Source organism: Hyaena hyaena, unplaced genomic scaffold (genome assembly GCF_003009895.1).
Source record: "Hyaena hyaena isolate Hyena2069 unplaced genomic scaffold, ASM300989v1 scaffold_582, whole genome shotgun sequence".
NCBI classification, from domain to species: Eukaryota; Metazoa; Chordata; class Mammalia; order Carnivora; family Hyaenidae; genus Hyaena; species Hyaena hyaena.
Window position 1 is genome coordinate 822,957 of NW_024081214.1, and position 20,237 is coordinate 843,193.

At 44.8% G+C, this 20,237-nt stretch overlaps 1 protein-coding gene across 2 annotated transcripts in view; it reads left to right on the forward strand.

The window, feature by feature from the left end:
• The window catches only part of SIDT1 (SID1 transmembrane family member 1), a 100,588-nt gene extending 85,539 nt beyond the window's left edge, over positions 1-15,049 (forward strand). The window contains exons 20-26 of one of the 2 annotated variants that reach the window (XM_039256638.1): positions 1,817-1,831; positions 3,381-3,457; positions 6,939-6,985; positions 10,700-10,805; positions 10,888-10,998; positions 11,903-12,016; positions 13,452-15,049. In XM_039256638.1, the coding sequence (XP_039112569.1) occupies positions 1,817-1,831; positions 3,381-3,457; positions 6,939-6,985; positions 10,700-10,805; positions 10,888-10,998; positions 11,903-12,016; positions 13,452-13,514 (533 nt within the window). In that variant the 3' untranslated portion in view covers positions 13,515-15,049. The remainder of the gene's footprint in view (positions 1-1,816; positions 1,832-3,380; positions 3,458-6,938; positions 6,986-10,699; positions 10,806-10,887; positions 10,999-11,902; positions 12,017-13,451) is intronic. The other variant, XM_039256637.1, reaches the window with a different exon arrangement.
• The last annotated feature ends 5,188 nt before the right edge of the window (positions 15,050-20,237 follow it).

Here is a 20,237-nt window from a genome sequence, read left to right on the forward strand (position 1 = left end):
TTCCTGCCCAACATTCAGCTGGTCCCTTCTCGCCCCTAGAGGTGCCTGCTCTGGGGGTACCATCGGCCCTCAGAAAGGTAGACTAAGGAAGCGGGCTATGCAGTTTCTGCGAGGGGACTCTGGGAAGTCTGGAGTCTGGGAATTCAGAACGTGGCCCAGAAGGAGTGTTCCCTTGCCCAGCAGAGCCCCTCACTCACTAGGAAGTGAGGGCCTTTAAAATACAGTCAGGTCTAAGAGTGACTGTACATGAACAAGTAACTTTCAGATTAGAAAGCCAAATAAAACAATTTCTCATTTTGGCAGCTTAGTTTTCCCCTGCGGCACAGTCTGTAGATTTGCCCTTGGCAGTAACAGAGCCAATGTACCTTCCAGTCGCCCAGTGGAAGCATCATTAACGGGTTGTGTAGAGCATTTGGCTTGATGCTCTGGTCAGATGCCTCATTCTCCAGATTCGAAGGTGAGTGAAGGCATAGAAAGTCACCTGTGAAAAGGAAAATAACCTGGAGCATGGTTGTTCTAGTTGCTCCCTGAGTTAGAAAAATAAACTTGAGTATAGATGTATGTAACAGTAGTGACCATTAATAATACACAGAGGAGTTTTTACTATATCTATACCATTTTTGCCCCACACAATTTTGCAATACTGGATTCGTTTATCTTCTTAAAAAGGAGAGGTGTAATGCATTATATTATGACCACATAACAGTCTGTAGGGTCTCAATGGAAAAAAGATGTCACACACAAAGATGACGGATTTAGTCACAAAGCGACTATTCCTAAGACAAGGTCACAGTAGAGGAGAATGAAAGGGGTAGTCTGGCAACCTGGGGTAATCAGCAGAGAAGCTTTCATATCCATTAGTCCAAAGGACAGGAAGTAGTAACCAAAAATGTGGAAGGAGAGGAAGTCACTCTGAAAGACACGGCCAGTCTAAGGCAACCTCGCAGGAGGACAGAAGGTGGATAAGTACTCTGAGCTCACTCTCCTTCCTGGGTCCCTCCAGTCTCCTACTGGGGCTTCCCTCTGTCCAAACCCATGGAGAGTAGGCAAATCCACTTCTTTGATCCCACAGTCAGCCTCCTGGGCCTGGTGCAGGACAGAGATGTGGCAGACGGGTCTGCAAGGGTAACTGGAAGACAGCCAGTGCATAGCACAACTGAGTATTTTCAGTTGTGAAAGAGTCCCAGGGAATCTTCCCCAGGTGGTCACAGATTTACCAGAGTCAAAAGGAAAATGTCCTATTCTATGGTGACGATGATTGCGTCTAAATTTAGTCCAAGGCAGGAAGTTGGGTTAATGGACAGTGGTTCAGCCAACACCAGCCTCTCTGCCCATTTCACAAGCTGCCTTTGCTTTCTGAAATGACATACACCTTCTCTGTGACCCTGAGGCCACACCTGCCAATAAATGTGGACACAGGAAAAGTAGGAGTGATGAGGCAGAGCATCTCATAAGGAGGACAGAAAACCAGAGAGCTGCTGGCCCGGGTCATGACCTTGCTGTCAGAGCCCGAGAAGACGATGGCAGGGTTCGCTTGTGAGAGACAATGGATTGCGAAATGCAAGTGGCACATAAAGGAGATAGGGAGTGACAGAATCTGATTCGTTCTTTGAGGAATAGGAAACGTCTGAATGTTTGAGACAGGCAGGAAGATTCTGTGTTCTTTATGATGAGCAAACATTACTTTTTTTAATTGGAAGATAAAATTAAAGTCATCATTTTGAGAGAAAAATGAAATGATCAGTAGTTTACCTGTTTGGCTACCTTCTTATATCATTTTCTTTTCTCATTTCTTCTCTGCTTCCCACCGATTCAGATGTGTCTGACACAGGTAATGTTCAGCCACCTTTCCCAGGGCTCTAGATTGTTTTCTTTTTTTTTTTTTAATGTTTTATTTATTTCTAGGAGAGAGAGAGAGACAGCATGAGCAGGGGAGGGTCAGAGAGAGAGGGAGTCACAGACTCTGAAACAGGCTCCAGGCTCTGAGCTGGCCGTCAGCACAGAGCCCGACGCGGGGCTCGAACCCACGAACCGCGAGATCATGACCTAAGCGAAGTCGGACGCTTAACCGACTAAGCCACCCAGGCGCCCCTCTAGATTGTTTTCTTAACAAAGCGACCTGTCTGGCTATCCTTTCAGCTTGGCTCTCTGAACATCCCTTCCAGGTTGGGCAGAATCAGCTTACGGGGAGGGGGACAGAGAGAGGCTCAGAGGAAGGGACACAGTCCAACCCAGCCTGCCCTGCGCCTCTTCTGGGTTATTGCATGAACCCGTCCCAACCCCTTCCTCCCTCAGTAGATCTGGTCTAGTGAATTCTGGTGAAATTGCTCCTAGGGGTAGATGTGAGGAAGAATCGCATTCACAACACAGCTGGGGGCCACTCTCACCGAAATGCTTGCATTGAGCAGACCCCAGCCTTGCCTGTGATGTCTATGAGTATAGACGGTTCACAGAAACACAGCTCCACCTGTGACTTTCACTCTGTTCATAGAACAACTGTAACACACACCCGTGCTGTGTTTCATACTGTGCTTCTGAAGGATCGCATTTAAAAATTCTTCCCCTTCTTTTTCCCTCCATCTTAACTCACATTCCTTTGATTACTGTTGCAGTACAAGTTTAGATTCTTTGAACATGCTTTGTAAACTTCAGTATCCCTTGGCTCAGTTCTTGCTGACTTATAACCACATGGAAAAATATAGATTGGAATTTTTACAAGCTAAGAGTCCCCATCCTCTAGAGAGAGCAGATGTTTTAAGGTACTTGGAGGGGTCCCGTAACCTCTCTGCTATAAAGGAAACACCTCTGGAGTAAACTGTAGACAAAGGGGAACTTAGCTGGTGGAGACGATAGAGGCACTGGCCGGCCACCCAAACCACCCAAATTATTCGTGAGCATTTGCCACTTGCATCCACCTCACTTGCCTTTTTCTGCAGTTTGATGCCTGGATACGGCACACTTTATCCTGTGCTGTATCAGGATATGAGGATATGTACAGGCACAGTTGTTTTTCTTTAATTTTTATTTTTTAAACATTTATTCATTTTTGAGAGAGAGAGGGAAAGGGGCAGAGAGAGAAGAAGACAGAGGATCCAAAGTGGGCCCTGCACTGACAGTAGCAAGCCTGATGCGGGGCTCAAACTCACAAACTGTGAGGTCAATGACCGGAGCCAAATTTGGACACTTAACCGAGAGAGCCATCCGGGTGTCCCACAGACACCATTTTTTAAAGCGAACATTTGTTGCTGACCTAATAAGTACAAACCACCATATTTTATAAGGTGAAGACGACATCATCTTAGCCCCAAAGTCTTGGGTCGTATGGGGGTATTCTGTACTATCTCTGACTAAGCCTTACGGTGCAATTGTGTCATCGGCAGATTTGGGGATTTTACGACGGGCCGCTATGGTGTTCTACACGGACTTCGTCCAGCAGTGCAGCCGGCCTCTGTATATGGTACGTGCGTGCTCCTGTGTGCCGTGGCCTGACCCAGAGAGAAGGGGAACAGTACGAGGGGCAGGCTCAGGGCAGACACTCAGCTTCCCTAAATCAAGAAGACCAGATGGCCCAGGGTGGCTGAGTTCCAAGGAGGGGGAAGAAGCATGTTCCTTACTCTTCTTCTTGCTAATAAAAACCAGACCGGGATAGATCCATTTTTATACATGAAATATTGATAGTGTATAAAGAAGAAATCCGAGTATACATACAAAACTACAAAACAGTGACAATTGCCATGGGGAAAGAGCAAGGCAGGCTGTCATCCACAGAGCTCTGATGATTTCACTTGTGGAAGTACAAAGGACACTCACTCGATAATTATACCGTGACAGCAGGCATAAACCAGGCTTGTCCCAAGCAAACTGGGCATCTGTCACTCCAGTTGCTTTCATCAAGAACTTAACACTTTCAGGAGTGTCTGGGTGGCTCAGTTGGATAAGCATACGATTTCAGCTCAGGACATGATCTGTCAGTTCACGAGTTCAAGCTCCACATCAGGCTCTGTGCTGACAGCTCAGAGCCTGGAGCCTGCTTCAGATTCTGTGTCTCCCTTTTTCTCTGCCCCTCCCCTGCTCACACTCTCTCTCTCCTTCTCAAAAATAAATTAACATTAAAAAAATTTTTTAAGAACTTAATACTTTACACACTATACATTTGTTTGATTTTTGTACATTGATTTTTACAGTAAGGATATTTTCTTCAAAATTGTGGTTACTTACTGGTTGATATACAGTTTTAAAAATTCTCCATCACCGTTTTCAGTATATCATACATTTCTACACTAAGCAGAGGGATTGGGACCCTGGCCCCAGCTATATCTTGGCTCACTGGCCAGTGAGTGACCTTAGGAAGGCCACATACGTGCTGGGAGCCACAGCCCCAACCTTCACTGTGCTGTGGCCAGAACTCGTGATACTGTTTGGGCCTGACACGCAGGAGTTCACTAAGTACCTGCTAATAACTTATGATCAAATATGTTTATGATCACATTGACATGAAGGAGTATGAGAATGTTTTCACCTTTTAGAGCTTGGGCAGGAGCTATAGGCATTGAAAATTGAGGGCACTGAGGCTGAAGGGTCTTATTTACATGAGGAAAAAAACAGTAGGACCAGGGATCCTGGGTGGCTCAGTTGGTTAAGCATCCAACTTCGGCTCAGGTCATGATCTTGTGGTTCATGGGTTTGAGCCCCACATCAGGCTTTGTGCTGACTGCTCAGAGCCTGGAGCCTGCTTTGGATTCTGTCTTCCTCTCTCTGCTCCTCCCCTGCTCATGCTCTCTCTCTATCTCTCTCAAAGAATAAATAAATATTTAAAATTTTTTTAAGAAACAGTAGGACCTATGAGTATTTTGAGAGTTAAGTCTGCCTTAGCTATGAGCCATGAGAAGCAATTAATATTTTGTTTGTTTGCTTGCTCACATTAAGTGATGCAGACTGCCTTTTTTTATAGCAGGCTATTTTTTAGGCAGTTTTTTAACTTCACAAAATGAGCAGAAAATAGAGATTTCCCGTCAATGCCTTCCCCCACACATGCACAGCCTCGCCCATTACCAACACTCCCAACCAGAGCGGCACATTTGTTACAGTTGATGAAGCTGCATTAACATATCATAATCCTGGTGCCTGGATGGCTCAGTGCGTTAAGCATCTGACTCTTGATTGGGGCTCAGGTCACCATCTCACAGTCTGTGGGATCGAGCACCATGTTGAGCTCAGTGCTGAGTTGGAGCCTGCTTAAGATCTTCTCTCTCTGTCTCTCTCTCTCTCTCCCCTTACCCTACCCACCCATGAAAAAAAAAAAATTAAAAAAAAAACACATCATAATCATTCCAAGTCGGTAGTTTACAATTCCTGCTTTCTGTTGTACATTCCATGGGTTTTGACAAATGTATGAAGTAGATCCACCATCATAGTATCATGCAGAGTATTTCGTTGCCCTAAAAACTGTCGACATTACACCTGTCCATTTCCAATCCTGGCAACCACTGATCTTTTTATTGTTTCCATAGTCTTGCCTTTTCCAGAATGTCATAGAGTTGGAATAATATAGAATTTAGCCTTTCGATTGGCTTTTTTCCCTTAGTAATGTGCATTGAAGGTGTCTCCGTGTCTTTTCATGGCTTGGTAGCTCATTTCTTTTTAGACTGAGTACTATTGCATTGTCTGGATGTACTACATTTTGTTTATCCACTCACCTGCTGAAGGACAATTCATTATTTGGCAATTACAAATAAAGCTGCTATAAAAATTTGTGTGTAGGTTTTTGCGGGGGTGTATGTTCTAAACCCCTTTGGTTAAATACCAAGGGGTGCAGTTGCCAGATCATATGGCAAAAGTAGGTTTAGTTTTCTAAGAAACTGTCAAACTGTCTTCCAAAGTGGCTGTACCATTTTGTGTTCTCATGAGCCATGAATGAGAGCTACTGTTGGTCTACATCCTCGCTGACATGGGGTGTTGTCAATGTTTTATCCTTCCTTATAGATGAACTAATTTAAAAAAAAATTTTTTTAATGTTTATTTTTATTTTAGAGACAGAGCATGAATAGGGGAGGGGCAGAGAGAGGGAGACACAGAATCTGAAGCAGGCTCCAGGCTCTGAGCTGTCAGCACAGAGCCCCACACAGGGCTCAAACCCACCAACTGAGGTCATGAGCTGAGCTGAAGTTGGATGCTTACCCAACTGAGCCACCCAGGCGCCTCAGAGCTAATATTCTTAAAGGAAGACATTTCCTCCAAACTAGATTGACCACCCACAAAAACAGAGAATCGGCACTTTTAAATAGTCCAAGAGGCCATGCAAATTAAGGTATATTCAGATGCCGCCTAAAAGTTTTACATTGGATGCAAAGGAGCAGGACCAAGTTGTGAATTAATCTCTATTAGAAAGAGATCCCTTTGAGATGGACCTTTCTTATTTTCCCCACCACCAGTATCTTTAGTGTTAAGGCTGTGTGTTTAGAGACCAGGAGTCTGGGAGTTGTAGGGCCTCCTTGGAGCCAGAGTAATGGGGTGAAACGGGTGCCATACAGGTGAGCCCCGAGAGCTGCCTTGGGGCTCACTAAGTAACAGCGCTGGGAAATGGTTCTGGATTACATTACACCAACAGCAGAATTCTTTTAACTACCAAGTAATCCACACACACCACCAACTTCCTCAAGAAGTGGGCCCAGGGTGCCCAGCTGGCCTAAACATTGGTGGGGGGAATAGTAGGGGTCCTTCTTTACTCACCACGTTTTCTTTAACAGTCACAAAGTCACAGTCCAAGGCCCGGCCATTTGTTCCCATAGGAAACTAGTGTCCGGCTGCAGCCACAGCTCTCTTAGAACCATGGAAACTCTTTTCACCAGGCAATTGTTTCCCCATAATTGATGCCTCCCCTGCAGTAGGTCGAAAGCAAAGCGATGCGTGAAGCCTCTCACTTGATGTTTTCTTTCCAGGACAGAATGGTGCTGCTCATCATGGGGAATCTGGTTAACTGGTCCTTGTAAGTAGCCTTAGGAAGACCCATTTTTCTCTTTATTGATGTCTGTAACACTGCGGTTTAGCTTTCCTTGGCTGTCATTTTTATAAAGAAATATGAAATTAAGGAAAGTGTAGGACTGTGCTTGCCCTAGGGACTTGAAAGAAAAGTGTTTTTCCTCCTGCAAAGAATGCACTAGGAAGCCTTGTGTACCAACGGCGGTCACTTAAAGCATGGAGTCCAACACCTTGATCCATTGAGTTCATTTGCCCCACAAGACCAACATCAAGTCCGTTATCTATGTGGATAGACTACGTAGACTGTTAGATGATAGAGGTTATGCCAGAAGTTGCAAACATGAAGCATAGTTTTAAACTCTTGTAGAACTTTCCACCGAGGCTACCTAGTAGACATTTCCCTCTCTTACTAAATGTGTGTGTTTGCATGTGCGTGTGTGTGCGTGAGTGTGTGTGCGTACAAGTCTTTTTCCTGTTTATTTCTTGCCCTGTTGCTTTCAATCTTCCTACTGCACCAATATCCTTCTTCTTTTCCCTCATTATCACCTTGCCTTTTCCCCTCCGACGGCCTCAAAATAGAACAGTAAAACAGACCTATATTTTTGCTATCTGTAACTATTTTATACAGCCTATTCTCTACTTTAAAATGTGAATAAGTGAGCTGTTTCATTAATCCCCCCCAAATTGATAAGTTTAGTTGCTTTTATTAGTGGTTCTTAGTGGATGTGCTAAAAAGGTCAGTGACCGTTGATAGAAAGATGACTCCTGCCTCCTTTTAGGACATGAGAGGATCAAAAGAAAAGGCATACCTTCAGGGGAAGCCAGAATCTGGTTTTGAGAATTCAAGTCTTATCTGGGGCGAATGCTTGTGGAAGAAACTCCCCATTATGCAGTCACCCGGGGATTACCTCGGGGTAAGCTCCGTACCTGTGAAGGACTCCACCTTCATGGAGAGACACATCGAGATGGGTGATTCTTGGCAGTGGTCACCTGCGGCTTTCTTGACCTCTCTTTTAGGGCGGATCCCGCAGTCCTGATGACCCTGCAAGACAGGGTGCAGGGTGCTTGTGGGAGAAAAGGGACAACTGCTTGATAACGAGCAACTGATAATGTCCCCAGTGCTTACAAACACCTGGCTTGTCCTCGCACCTCCCGTGACCAAAGCCAAACCCATCATCCGCTCCCAAGACAAAGTGAATGGCCTCTTTTTTTTTTACACAGGAGCTCTTTGGGCAGCAAGGTCTGCAGGGATGAATGAGGTGTGACAACGCACCAACACTATGAGAACCTGGTAGAGGGTTAGCTTCCTCTTTGTTTCTCCATCTGCAGTTTCACATGGACACTACCAGACGTGGAGTGATTTCATATGAACCTTGAATGTTATTTTAATTTTTTAAAAATATTTTTATTTATTTCTAGGAGAGAGAGAGACAGTGTGAGCAGGGGAGGGTCAGAGAGAGAGGGAGTGACAGACTCTGAAATAGGCTCCAGGCTCTGAGCTGGCAGTCAGCACAGAGCCCGACGCGGGGCTCGAACCCACGAACCGCGAGATCATGACCTAAGCGAAAGTCGGACGCTTAACTGACTAAGCCACCCAGGCGCCCCGAACCTTGAATGTTATTTTAAAAGGAATCACACTCATATAGTCATGAGGAAGAATGGTGTGTCTGTACATAGAAAGAGATGTATGTATACCTATGTATGTACAGACACACACAAAATGAGAGAGAGAATGATAAGCCAAATGTGGCAAATGCTAATAATTGATGAATCTGAGTGTAAAGTATACAAGAGTTGTTAGTGTTAGTATATTGAAGAACTCCAATTCTGGGAGGAGGAAATTTCCTATATTACACAGAACAAAATTAGTTGCAATGCAAAGGGAACAAAAAGAGTCCATTAATAACAGCTTTACACTTGAAATACTTAGGAATAAATTTTGAGAGACAGGAGGGATCTTTCTGCAGAAAATCTAATTACTTGAGGTGCCTGGGTGGCTCTGCTGGTTAAGTGTCCAACTTCAGCTCAGGTCATGATCTCATGGCTTGTGAGTTCGAGCCCCACATTGGACTCTATGCTGACAGTTCAGAGCCTCAAACCTGCTTTGGATTCTGTGTCTCCATCTCTCTCTGCCCCTCCCCCACTCACACTCTGTCTCTCTCTCTCCTTCAAAAATAAACATCATTTTTAAAAAGAAAATTTAGGGGCACGTGGGTGGCTCAGTCGGTTAAGCATCTGACTTTGGCTCAGGTCATGATCAAATGGTTTGAGTTCAAGCCCACTTTGGATTCTGTGTTTCCCTTTCTCTCTGCTCCATGTGCTCACGCTCTGTCTCTCTCTCCTTCAAAAATAAATAAATATTTAAAAAGAATTTTAAAAAAAATTTAATAATTACCTTATTAGGAGACATCAAGGAAAATTTGACTGAAGGAAGAGATGCCGTGCCCTGGGTGGGAAGATTAACTATTGTAAAGATATTAGTTATCAAGTTGATACGTAAATTTCAACTTTGAATTAGAACTAAGTTAATAGGATTTTATTCTGAAATTATTTGCCTACTTTGGCAAAATTTCCAAAGTCTCTGCAAAAAATAGGGGGCGGGGTGGCTAACAGAAGGAAGGAGAGGCAGAGGAGTATAGTGACTAGCACAGCATTATCTGATAGAACTATCTGGAATGATATAATTGTTCTACACTGAGTTGTCCAATATGGTAGCTTTTGGCCAAATAAGGTTACTGAATATTTGAAATGTGGCTAGTGTGACTGAGGAACTGAATTTTGAATTTTATTTAATTTTTATTAATTTAAATTTAAATGACCACATGTAGCTCCCATACTGGGTAATACAAGCTAGCCTAACCAGATAATCTAACATGTTCTAAAACAATAACTCAGTGATCCAAAATTAGAAATTAGAAACAAATTAGTGAATCAGAATGGAGAGAATAGAAATCCAACTACATATGTGTGTCTGTGTATCTATTGATTAAAAATAAGCTTTTCAAAACAAGGACACAGGAAGGAAGAGTTATATAATACTTTTATTATAACTGAATAGAAATTTGGGGGAAAAAATAATGCTAAACCTCAACCAAAATAAACTTCAGTGTTAATGTAGAAACCATAGGGGCGCCTGGGTAGCTCAGTTGGTTAAGCTTCCGACTCTTGATTTCAGCCTCGAGTCTGGTGCCATAGTGGGTGTGGAGCCTGCTTGGGATTCTGTCTCTCTCCCTTTCTCTCTGCCCCTCCTCCATTCATGCTCTCCCTCTCTTTTTCTCAAAAATACATAAACATTTAAAAATAAATAATAAAAACCATAAACAGCTAGCAAAAATTTGATAATGTATGTCAAGCCAATTTTGAGATAAGTCCACTTCTAGTAATCTAGTCTAATGAATTAATCTTAAATGCAAAAAAAGAGACAAGCATAATATGTCTGAAGGTAGTGATTTATTCATTGCAGCGTATTTTATAATAATGAAAAGCCGCAAGGCAAAGGGAAAACTATTTCCACTAGAGAGGAAAGAGGATTGTGGTACATCCCCTTATGGGAACCTTACAAACGTCAAAAATGCAAGGTCTGAAGGAGGTGTTGTAATTTACTTAGAGTTTTTTTTTTTACTTCCCTTCCTCCCCAATGGAGGTGGGGGAGTGAAAAAGCCAACAATGTTACAAACCCACCTTGATGCCTACATAGTAATTAATCCCTCCCTGCACGCAGCGCCCTCTTTGGGCTGATCTATCGACCCCGGGACTTCGCTTCCTACATGCTGGGAATATTCATCTGTAACCTGCTGCTCTACCTGGCCTTTTACATCATCATGAAGGTGAGTCTTGGTGCCCTGGGGGGCGGGGGACCGCTGGCTTGGTCAGTACAGGCCACGAGCTGCATCTCCTTTCCATCCACAGCTCCGCAGCTCGGAGAAGCTCCTCCCCATCCCGCTCTTCTGCATCGTGGCCACGGCTGTGGTCTGGGCTGCCGCTCTGTACTTCTTCTTCCAGAATCTCAGCAGCTGGGAGGTAAGGGGGCAGTGTTCTCTTCAGAGGAAATGTTCTCCCTCCATCTTGCCTTTTTGCCCTTCCTCCTTCCCGCTGTTGGTGTGCTTGTTGCTTTCTGCCTTTGAAATGAAAGCTTTCTCTAAAAGAGATGGTGTTTAATGTCCACACATAAATGGCTTGCTGTGGTCATTGTCAGGGTGTGCCTCGTCGAGGTGTGAGCCCTGCAGACACGGCAGATTGGATCCTTATTACGTGTTGTATTGGGACTCTTTTGCCAAAGTATGTTTAACATGTGCCAAACCTTCATTCGTGTATCTTCTCATAATCCCCATCCATAAACAAATACCCAGCTGCAGGTGTTTATAAATCCATTGCACAGATGGGAAAACTGAGGCCTAGGAAATAAGTGAAAGGAAGCCTCAGCTCCCCATCACCACAATCAATTTTAGGACATTTGTTACAACTCCAGAAAGAAAGCCTGTCCATTAGCAGTCGCCTTCCATTTCTCTCTAAATCCCCAGCCATAGGCAACCACGAATCCCTCTTTTGTCTCTATAGATCTGCCTGTTCTGGACATTTCATATACATGGACTCCTATAATTTGTGGTCTTGAAGTCCAGCTTATCCAGTCATCCATGTGGTAGCATGGATCAGTACTTCATGTCTTTTTATTGTTGGATAACTTTGCATCGTACGCTTACAGCACATTTTATCTATCATCAGTTGAGGCACATTTGGATTGTTTCCACTCTTTGGCTCTTATGAATGTTGGCACTGGGAACATTGTGTACAAGTTTTCGTGTGGACTAATGTTTCCTTGGAAGCCAGGCATCTAATAGCATTTTTGTAGCTTTCGGGACGCTTAACCCTCTAAACAGTTGAACTGTAGGAACGCTCACCCACATTCTGCCTCATCTTCCTCCAGGGAACCCCAGCCGAGTCCCGGGAGAAGAACCGGGAGTGTGTCCTGCTCGATTTCTTTGATGATCATGACATCTGGCACTTCCTCTCTGCCACTGCCCTGTTTTTCTCATTCTTGGTGAGTTTATAATACCTGTTTGTCAATTTCTTCTCTCTTCACCTCCTGTATTTTTTTTCTTCCCTGCCTTCCTTGCTTTTTTATATTTCCCTCTAACTTCTCTTCAATTCCTCATTATAATTTAATATCCAGATTATTTTATTTCTTTTTTCACATTGTATCCTTTGGTTAGATCCTTATTTTCATTTTACTTTTCCTCCAATCTTTTAAGATACAGAGTAACAAAATGGTTTTCCTTAAATGGCACAATGTTTGGACTGAATTGGTTATGAGAACTCAACGTGCCCAGAATCGCCCCAGGAATCACTTCTGGCATTCACTCAAATTTCAGTAACATTAGATTCTCCCTTCTTGTGCGACACTCACGTTCCTCCTCGTCTTCCAGTCTCACTGAATACCTTACAAATATTTTACAAATTTCTGGAGCGGCTTGGGATAGCAGCCAGGTGTCTTGCTTCTAACCAGTCTGTCCCAGATCTCTCCTGTAATCCATCCTTCCATTTCTTGTGGCCCAAATACCCGTCCAGAAGCTGTGCATATCCTAACAACCTTGGATGATCACTCCTGGCTTCCTTTCATCCTAGTTTAGATTTACAAATGAAAAGTCCGCTGTGCCGGTGCAGGGATTCAGCTGGCCAAACGTCACTGGGAGACATGTGCTCCCTGCACCGCCCGCGGTGAGCGGGCTCGGCCGCCACACAGCCTCGAGAGTGGCGCGGGGCTGCCCCCTCGTGGCCAGCTGCGGAAGTTCGGCAATCTGCATAAACCTCATTCCTCCTGACTTGTATTTTTGATAAACACTTTCATGAGAGAGACAGAGACAACAAAAGTGGAGTCAAAGTTTCCATGTGAAGAGAGTGGTGGTAGAGGTGGCTTTTTAGTTAAAAATGGAGGCGTGTACATTGCTCATGTAGCAATACCCTTTGCAACAAGATTTCCTTTCCTCTAGATCTTGAAGCCACATGTCCCCTTTTAAGTAATGACTTCCCTGGTCACCGTATCAGCACTTTTTTAACCTTTCCGTACCCCATGCTTCCTATACTCCCTCCATAGTTTAATTTTTATTACTATTTTTATTACATATTATTATCTAGTACACTGGACTTAGCACACATCACTAATATACTGGACTTAGCACACATCATTGACATGCTGTATTGTACGCATGTATTTGCTTCATGTCTGAAGCTCTCTAAAATGTAAGCTCCATGAGGGTAGGGAGTTTTGTCTCTGGCATCAAGAATAGCACATAATAGACCCATGACAAACATTTGAATAATTGCCTGTGTAGAGTGCAGCATTGCAGAAATCCACAGAGGGTAGGAAGGCAAATCAGGGGCTTATGCTATCAGCCCGTGTGAGTCTCAGAGAGGAAGTCGGGCTTACTGTGGCTGTGACCGTGCACCGCTTTAATTTCTCCGCCCCTTCATTCCAGGTTTTGTTAACCCTGGATGATGACCTAGACGTGGTTCGGAGGGACCAGATCCCTGTCTTCTGAGCCGCCAGCACTAAGAGAGGGAGAGGGAGCAATGGATCTCGGTGCTGATTCGTGAAAATACAGGGACCACAGCAAAGTCACCGCTGCCAAATGCTCCACTCACCCTGTCAGGTCAACTCCGCGTGCACTCACTCACACAGGGAGGAGAGGGGCTGGAAGGAGATTCAAGCCTGCAGGAAGGGAGGCAGAGGGGAAGCCACAGGGCTGGACAGAGGCAAGCCCTGAATTGTCAAGAGACCCCCATCTCCTTCTGTTTGCTGCCTCCGCGTCAGCTCTCTCTGTCTTGGGACCCCTCCCACCCTCCTCCCAGACTTGCCAGCAAGGGCAGAGCAATGCTGCCCTCTTCCGTCCAGCTGCCTCCAGGCCCAGAGAGGCCAGCAGCTCGGATCTCCTGCCCAGACACTTTAGATGGGCCCCCTCTGCACCCCCACAACATCTGCTGCTCGACACATCCCAGAGCACCAGCTTGCCTCTCCAGGGTCCAGGGATGATACAGCTCCTCAGAGTCCGGTGGAGGGCTGAACCCAACGCCCTAGGTTTAGTAGGACCAGCTAGTCACCTCCTTGGAAGGAATGCTGGATGCGTCCCCCAGGTTCCTGACCCCATTAGAAGGGCTCTGGATTGGGCTTTGTCACACACTCGCCCTAATGGGTAACTGTCTCCGGGACCAAGGATTGGGTGCTTACCTAGTGTCTTCATCTCACTGCTGTGTGTGTTGACCCCTCAACTCAGGCTCTACTTTCTTGGGAAGGCCCGGTTACCTCACCAGCTCCAAAGTAGAAGGGGAAACAGGAAAAACTTTTCTAGCAGCAGAAGGAGTGAGAGAAATGACCAACAGGGCTAAGAGACTGGTGACATCAGCATCCAGCAAACAGACCTCACCCTAAGGATGTGGGCTCCTAGAGCACATGCAGTGAAGACGAAATTGCTTCCTCAAGCATCCAATTCTAACAGCTCAATTCTGTGCCCATGTCACCTGTAGGGAATAAATAATTGTTCTAACCAGGGGCGCTGCACTGGGGGTCCTCCGCCACCGACCAAACCCCTGACCTGTCACTTTAGGCAGGTAAGGGGCTCCAGATTTTCTCCCTGAAGTTCTCTAGAAGTAACTCGGGATGAACACATTTCACTCATCCTCTCGAGCTGCAAAGAGCAAGCCAATTGAGGACTGTCTCTTGGTTGCACCGGATTCTCATTCTCTCTCCAGTAAGGTGCTGCAAAGCCCACTTCACTGCCACTGTCTGGTGGCTCTGCTCCTGCCACGCCCCATTTGGACCCAGCACCCTTGTTACCTGGAGGAAGATGTAATCAGAAGGGTGACATATGAATGTGCACCCTATATATATTTGCCTGTGAAATTGAAGTCACCCGTCACCTCCGCTTTCCTGATCATTCATTAGGGAAATAGATTAGGCATTCTTTTTATTTAAAAAACAGTATCTATCTAAAATATTTGCATAATGTTCAAAGTCACATTTTGGAAGTTTGAATAGCAAACTTTCCCAGATTTTAAAAACACAATGACGGGGCGCCTGGGTGGCTCAGTTGGTTAAGTGTCCAACTTCAGCTCAGGTCATGATCTCACAGTTTGTGAGTTCGAACCCTGCATCGAGCTCTGTGCTGACGGCTAGCTCAGAGCCTAAAGCCTGTTTCAGATTCTGTATTTCCCTCTCTCTCTACCCTCCCCTGTTCATGCTGTCTCTCTCTCAGAAATAAGTAAAACATTTAAAAATTAAAAAAAATAAAAATAAAAACACAAAGATGTTTTTAATGAAACTTTTTGTGATTTTTCTTTTCTTCAGTGTTCCCAAATTACAATTGCTTCTCTGTTATTCTTCATTCCTTCAAAACTGTTGGCTTCCTTAGGCTTTATAAAGGCCACCTGTGAAATGGTTGTGATAGTCTTAACATCTAAAACAAATTTCGAGTCTGTTTAATAATGGCTTATTTGGCCTAATTCTTTTAATGCACTGATGACTTCAAATCCAAAAAAAAAAAAAAAACCCAAAAAGGTGCACTAAGGAAATGTGGACAAAGTCTGTTCAAGTGGACAAAGTGAATAAATTGTGAGATGTGTTACCTGTTCAGCAGCTTGTTTGGGATGTATCTGTGGGAATGGGGAGAGGGCTCTGAACTGCATTGTGCTGCCATGTTCTTGAGCGTTTACTCCCATCATGTCTGTATTATGCTGTAAACTCACACATTGTGGTCAGTTCCCTTCTCCGCAGCAGGACTAAACTCCCAGACCAAGCTTGCTCCTATAACTATCAACTCTAAATGTAGTCGTTGCTACTTCTCCCTACAGTACCAATCTCATGTCCAGAGGACATGAGAAAGTTGTCCGACTGCATCCGTGATTGATAAGAACGCTGGGGCGGAGGGGGGCCACCTCCTGGCTGAATGGTCCCTTGTCCCTACGTAGAACAATGCCCACGTAACTTTCACCTGTGCTCGTGGACTTTGTCTTTATTTATTTGTTTTTTTAAAGTTTTATTTATTTCTAGGAGAGAGAGAGAGAGAGACAGCGTGAGCAGGGGAGGGTCAGAGAGAGAGGGAGTCACAGACTCTGAAACAGGCTCCAGGCTCTGAGCTGGCAGTCAGCACAGAGCCCGACGCGGGGGTCGAACCCACGAACCGCGAGATCATGACCCAAGCGAAAGTCGGACGCTTAACGGACTAAGCCACCCAGGCGCCCCTCGTGGACTTTGTCTTTAAAGAGAAGGGAAGAGTACTCTGAAAGCCAAGTTCAGCCAGAGGGTAACCGGAGAAAACAGCCACTGTGAGGACGCTTTTGGCAGACAAGGCACAGAAGTGATAGGAGCAGGTCAGCCGGAGGATGACCGGGATGTGGCAGCCAGGGGAGCGAAGCTGTGCACATAAAGACCTGACCTCTTCGCACCTCTGACTAATGCTGGAGAGGCAAGCCCACCTGTTGATGTTGGATGGTTGAGGGATTAGCCTGGTTTTATTTTAGCAGCAGGAGAAGCCAGTGGAAAACCAGAGTCTATCTGGGAAAAGGATATCTCCTTTCCGTGACTGAAGGAGATTACTAAGCCAGCCCCTGGGGCAACGAAAGTGGCAGCTGCTTCCTTTATAGCTCCGAGCTGCCACCAGAATGTTCTCTGGGGTCACAAAACGCATGTGTCAGTAAATCAAATAACATCCAAATGTTTCTTATTCTGGGAGATAGTCTCTCTGTGTAAAACCTGGGGGAAAGGGAGAAACAGAGGTAAACATTATTCACAGAAGGAACAGTTGAGCCTGGAAAGATTCTTGAGTCAGAGTTTCATCCAAATATGTTCACGCACTCACTGTGTGACCTCAGGCAAGTCACTGGAACACTCTGATCCCCGCCCATCACATCCACTTTACAGTACACGAGAGGACCAAAGTGGAGGTGTGCAGAGCACCAGGAATAGTACCAGAGAAGATTGTCACCCTGTCCCTCCTGAAACCCACAAGGGCACAGGGCAAGAGTGGGTCTCTCCACTGGGCTGGCATCTCTCTCCTCTAGCGGCTGTTCATTGAAACCTGCTGTCCTGTTTCCCGTCCTGAGTTCCAGGAGACCCTGAAGGGGTTGTGAGGCCTCTTCACCTTCAGAGATATGGCCCAGAGTTCTCAAACCTCGTGGCCCCAGTCCCCCCCACCCCCACCCCGCCCTTTATGGCTGCATGTCACTCTCTCTGGCCCTTAATACTCTTTTACTCCAATGCAGATGAAAAATCACTACTAAGGCCAGGACCAAATGGAAAATCTGGCCATGTAAGTCACACCTCATTACCGCCATCTCTGCCCTGAGAATCTCAAAGAAAACCTGAATTTCCTCCCTTTCTCGAGTAGCTGTTACCAGTGTGGTTCAGTGAAAGCCATGGCAAATGTTCCCCCGGCCCTCCCCACCCCCTCCCAAGCATTCTGTAGAGAAAGCCTGGCTGATCAGCCTGCATGAAGGTGGGAAACAAAACCGGCTCCAGAAAGAAGCAGAGGAACATCCCTCAGGGTTTGAAATGACTAATATCCTTGGTGAAACTAAGGAAAAGCATTATGATACCATCTGCCTCTGCCCGAAGCAATGGAAAACCCTCGGGTAGCCTGATTCTGCCCAGTTTATGGTAGGTGTTTTGTTGTTCTTTTTAACGCTGTTTGGTGGAGACAGGATGTATCGTGTGACTAGGTTTTAATGTCTCCTCAATATAAAGCACTATTGTCAATGAGGTAAAGTACCTGTTAAATCTTAGGCCCTAACACACATAAATTCAAAGAAAGCCTCGCAGGAGTCACAGATCAGCCTTCACCATGAGTTTCTAAAAGGCCTTAATAGGGGCGCCTGGGCGGCTCAGTCGGTTAAATGTCCAACTTTGGCTCTGGTCATGATCTCGTGGTTCATGGGTTCAAGCCCCGCGTCGTGCTCTGTGCTGACAGCTAGCTCAGAGCCTGGAGCCTGTTTCAGATTCTGTGTCTCCCTCTCTCTCTGACCCTCCCTTGCTCACGCTGTCTCTCTCTCTCTCTTTCTCTCAGCAATAAATAAAAAACATTTAAAAGGCCATAATAATAGCTTTTCTTGAATGGGACTCCTCTGTAAGAAGAGACCCCTACTCTATGAACTCCAAGGCGGGACTTTTTACAGTTTTCCTTGACGTGTGGTCTTGCTATTCTTACTGAAACACAAAGAAGGCTAAGTGGTTACCATTGCTCACATAGAATTTCCCTTTGCTCCCCCAGTCTTAGGGAAATAGACTCTGCCCTCTTCCTAAATATGGCTGGATTAGGAGATTTCGTAATTTTCCCTGAACTTCAAATTTTAAAAAATTCCTTGGTTCTATCCTACATCCTTTTCATTGCCTTAAAGTTTCTGTCATCTCAGGATTTACCCATTTCGCTGGAGATGAACAATAATTAACCACCATATTTTAACAGAGAATAGCCTTGAAGTTGTATCACATCTCAGTCAAGGGCTAAATCAAGTCTAGGTGTTTTGTCTCCTGTTCAGCAGTATAGTTTTGATTTAGAAAATTAAAAGGTTTAAACAGTGAAAGATGTTCAAGTCAGGACAAGAGAAGTCTGACATCTACTTGTAGCATGGCTTTCTCCTGGGCTCCTCATCTACCCTATCTTCCAACATTCTTCATGAATTAGGACTCTAAGTCATTTAACAGAAGATAATCCAAAATAATTCAAAGCCTCTCTATTTTACGGGGCTATTACATTGCCATTACAGAAAAGAGCTGATTTGTACTTTATGACTTATATTATGTCACCTATCTGAGACTTTCATAAGGCTCAGTACCCAGGCCCCTTCAAGGAAGAGGACAAATTCAGACCTAAGGTTGACTCTGCTTCTCTCTCAACTTAGGACACTTGATAAAGTATCCTACATTTTTAGGGGATCCATTTCTCTTTTAACCTCTCCTTCCTCACCACTTCTCTGTCCACTTCTCTGTCCACTTACATAGAATCAGAAATACAACTTCAGCTAATGGTTAATCAAGAAATATTTGGGCCAGGCTCCATGGGGAGCAGGACACAGCGTGGGCAAAAGACACAATTTCTTCCATCATGGGATCTGCGGTCTGAAAGGGAAAATGGACGTGAATGACATCATCATCATTTGTTCATTTTAAGTGGGCAAAGAGCTCCAAGAAGAGAGTGGCCTTCTGAGAATCTTATCATTAGGTGCAGAGCAGAAAAAAAGTCCAAATAGGTACCAGCAATTTTTGTCCCCAGGTGTGAAGCCCTAAACTTGCTGCTAATACAACATAGCATCTCTCTCACAACCAAATTCTTGGAAAGGGTATTTGCTGGGTCTCCAGAAGAGATGTCCTCAGGGAGGTGCAGGCTTTCTCCCTCTATGGTTCCCAGTCCTACTACACAAACAAATAAAATAATTAGGACTTGCTCAGGATCAGACAGGTGGGTGCTATTCTCAGGGATGGGTAACTTTGAAGGAAGAGGCTTATGGCTAAAACTGCTCCAAAGATGTCTGAGAATTCCAAATTGGCTTTCAAGTGCTAGAACAATGTAGTGAGCAGGTAGGTGGAGCACCAAAGAGAAGGGAAACTGAGAATGAAGCAGGAATAAGATGTGTAAACACAGAAGAACCAACTGAGAGTCGGTCAAAGGTCAGTTTCAAGCAGTCGTGTTCTCTGAAAGCAAAAATGGAAGGCAACAGATGACAGCCTAAACCATCCCTAAAAACTATATACGGGGGTATATAAGAGGCTTTACACAAGAGGGTAAATTGAGGCTTGGTTGGGATGTGGAGGGGAAGATAGCTGCTGCTTTGAGTCATGAAGGAAGAGAAAGCTATTTAACTGGTAATGGTAGTGGTGGCTCACACGATGGATAGAGCCTACTGGACCTTGTAAGAAGGGGCTGGAGAAGGGCTGGGCTCAAGTAGGAGGGACATGTTTTGATGAGTGCCTTTGTAGGTTTGATGTTATTTGCTTGTTTTCAGGCAGACTGAAAGATGCTTCACAGAAGCTTTTTTTTTTTTTCTTACAGTAGCAAAAACTGGAAATGACCCAAACATCCATCATCAATAGGGGAATGGGTAAAGAAATGCATGTACTCATAAAAAGAAGGTACTAATACACATGGATGAATCTCACAGACATTATATTGAATGAAAGAAGCCAGACAAAAAGGAATATATACTGCATAATTCCATGTATATGACATTCGAGAACAGGCAGAATTCATTTCTAAGGAGCAAAGCCAGAACAATGG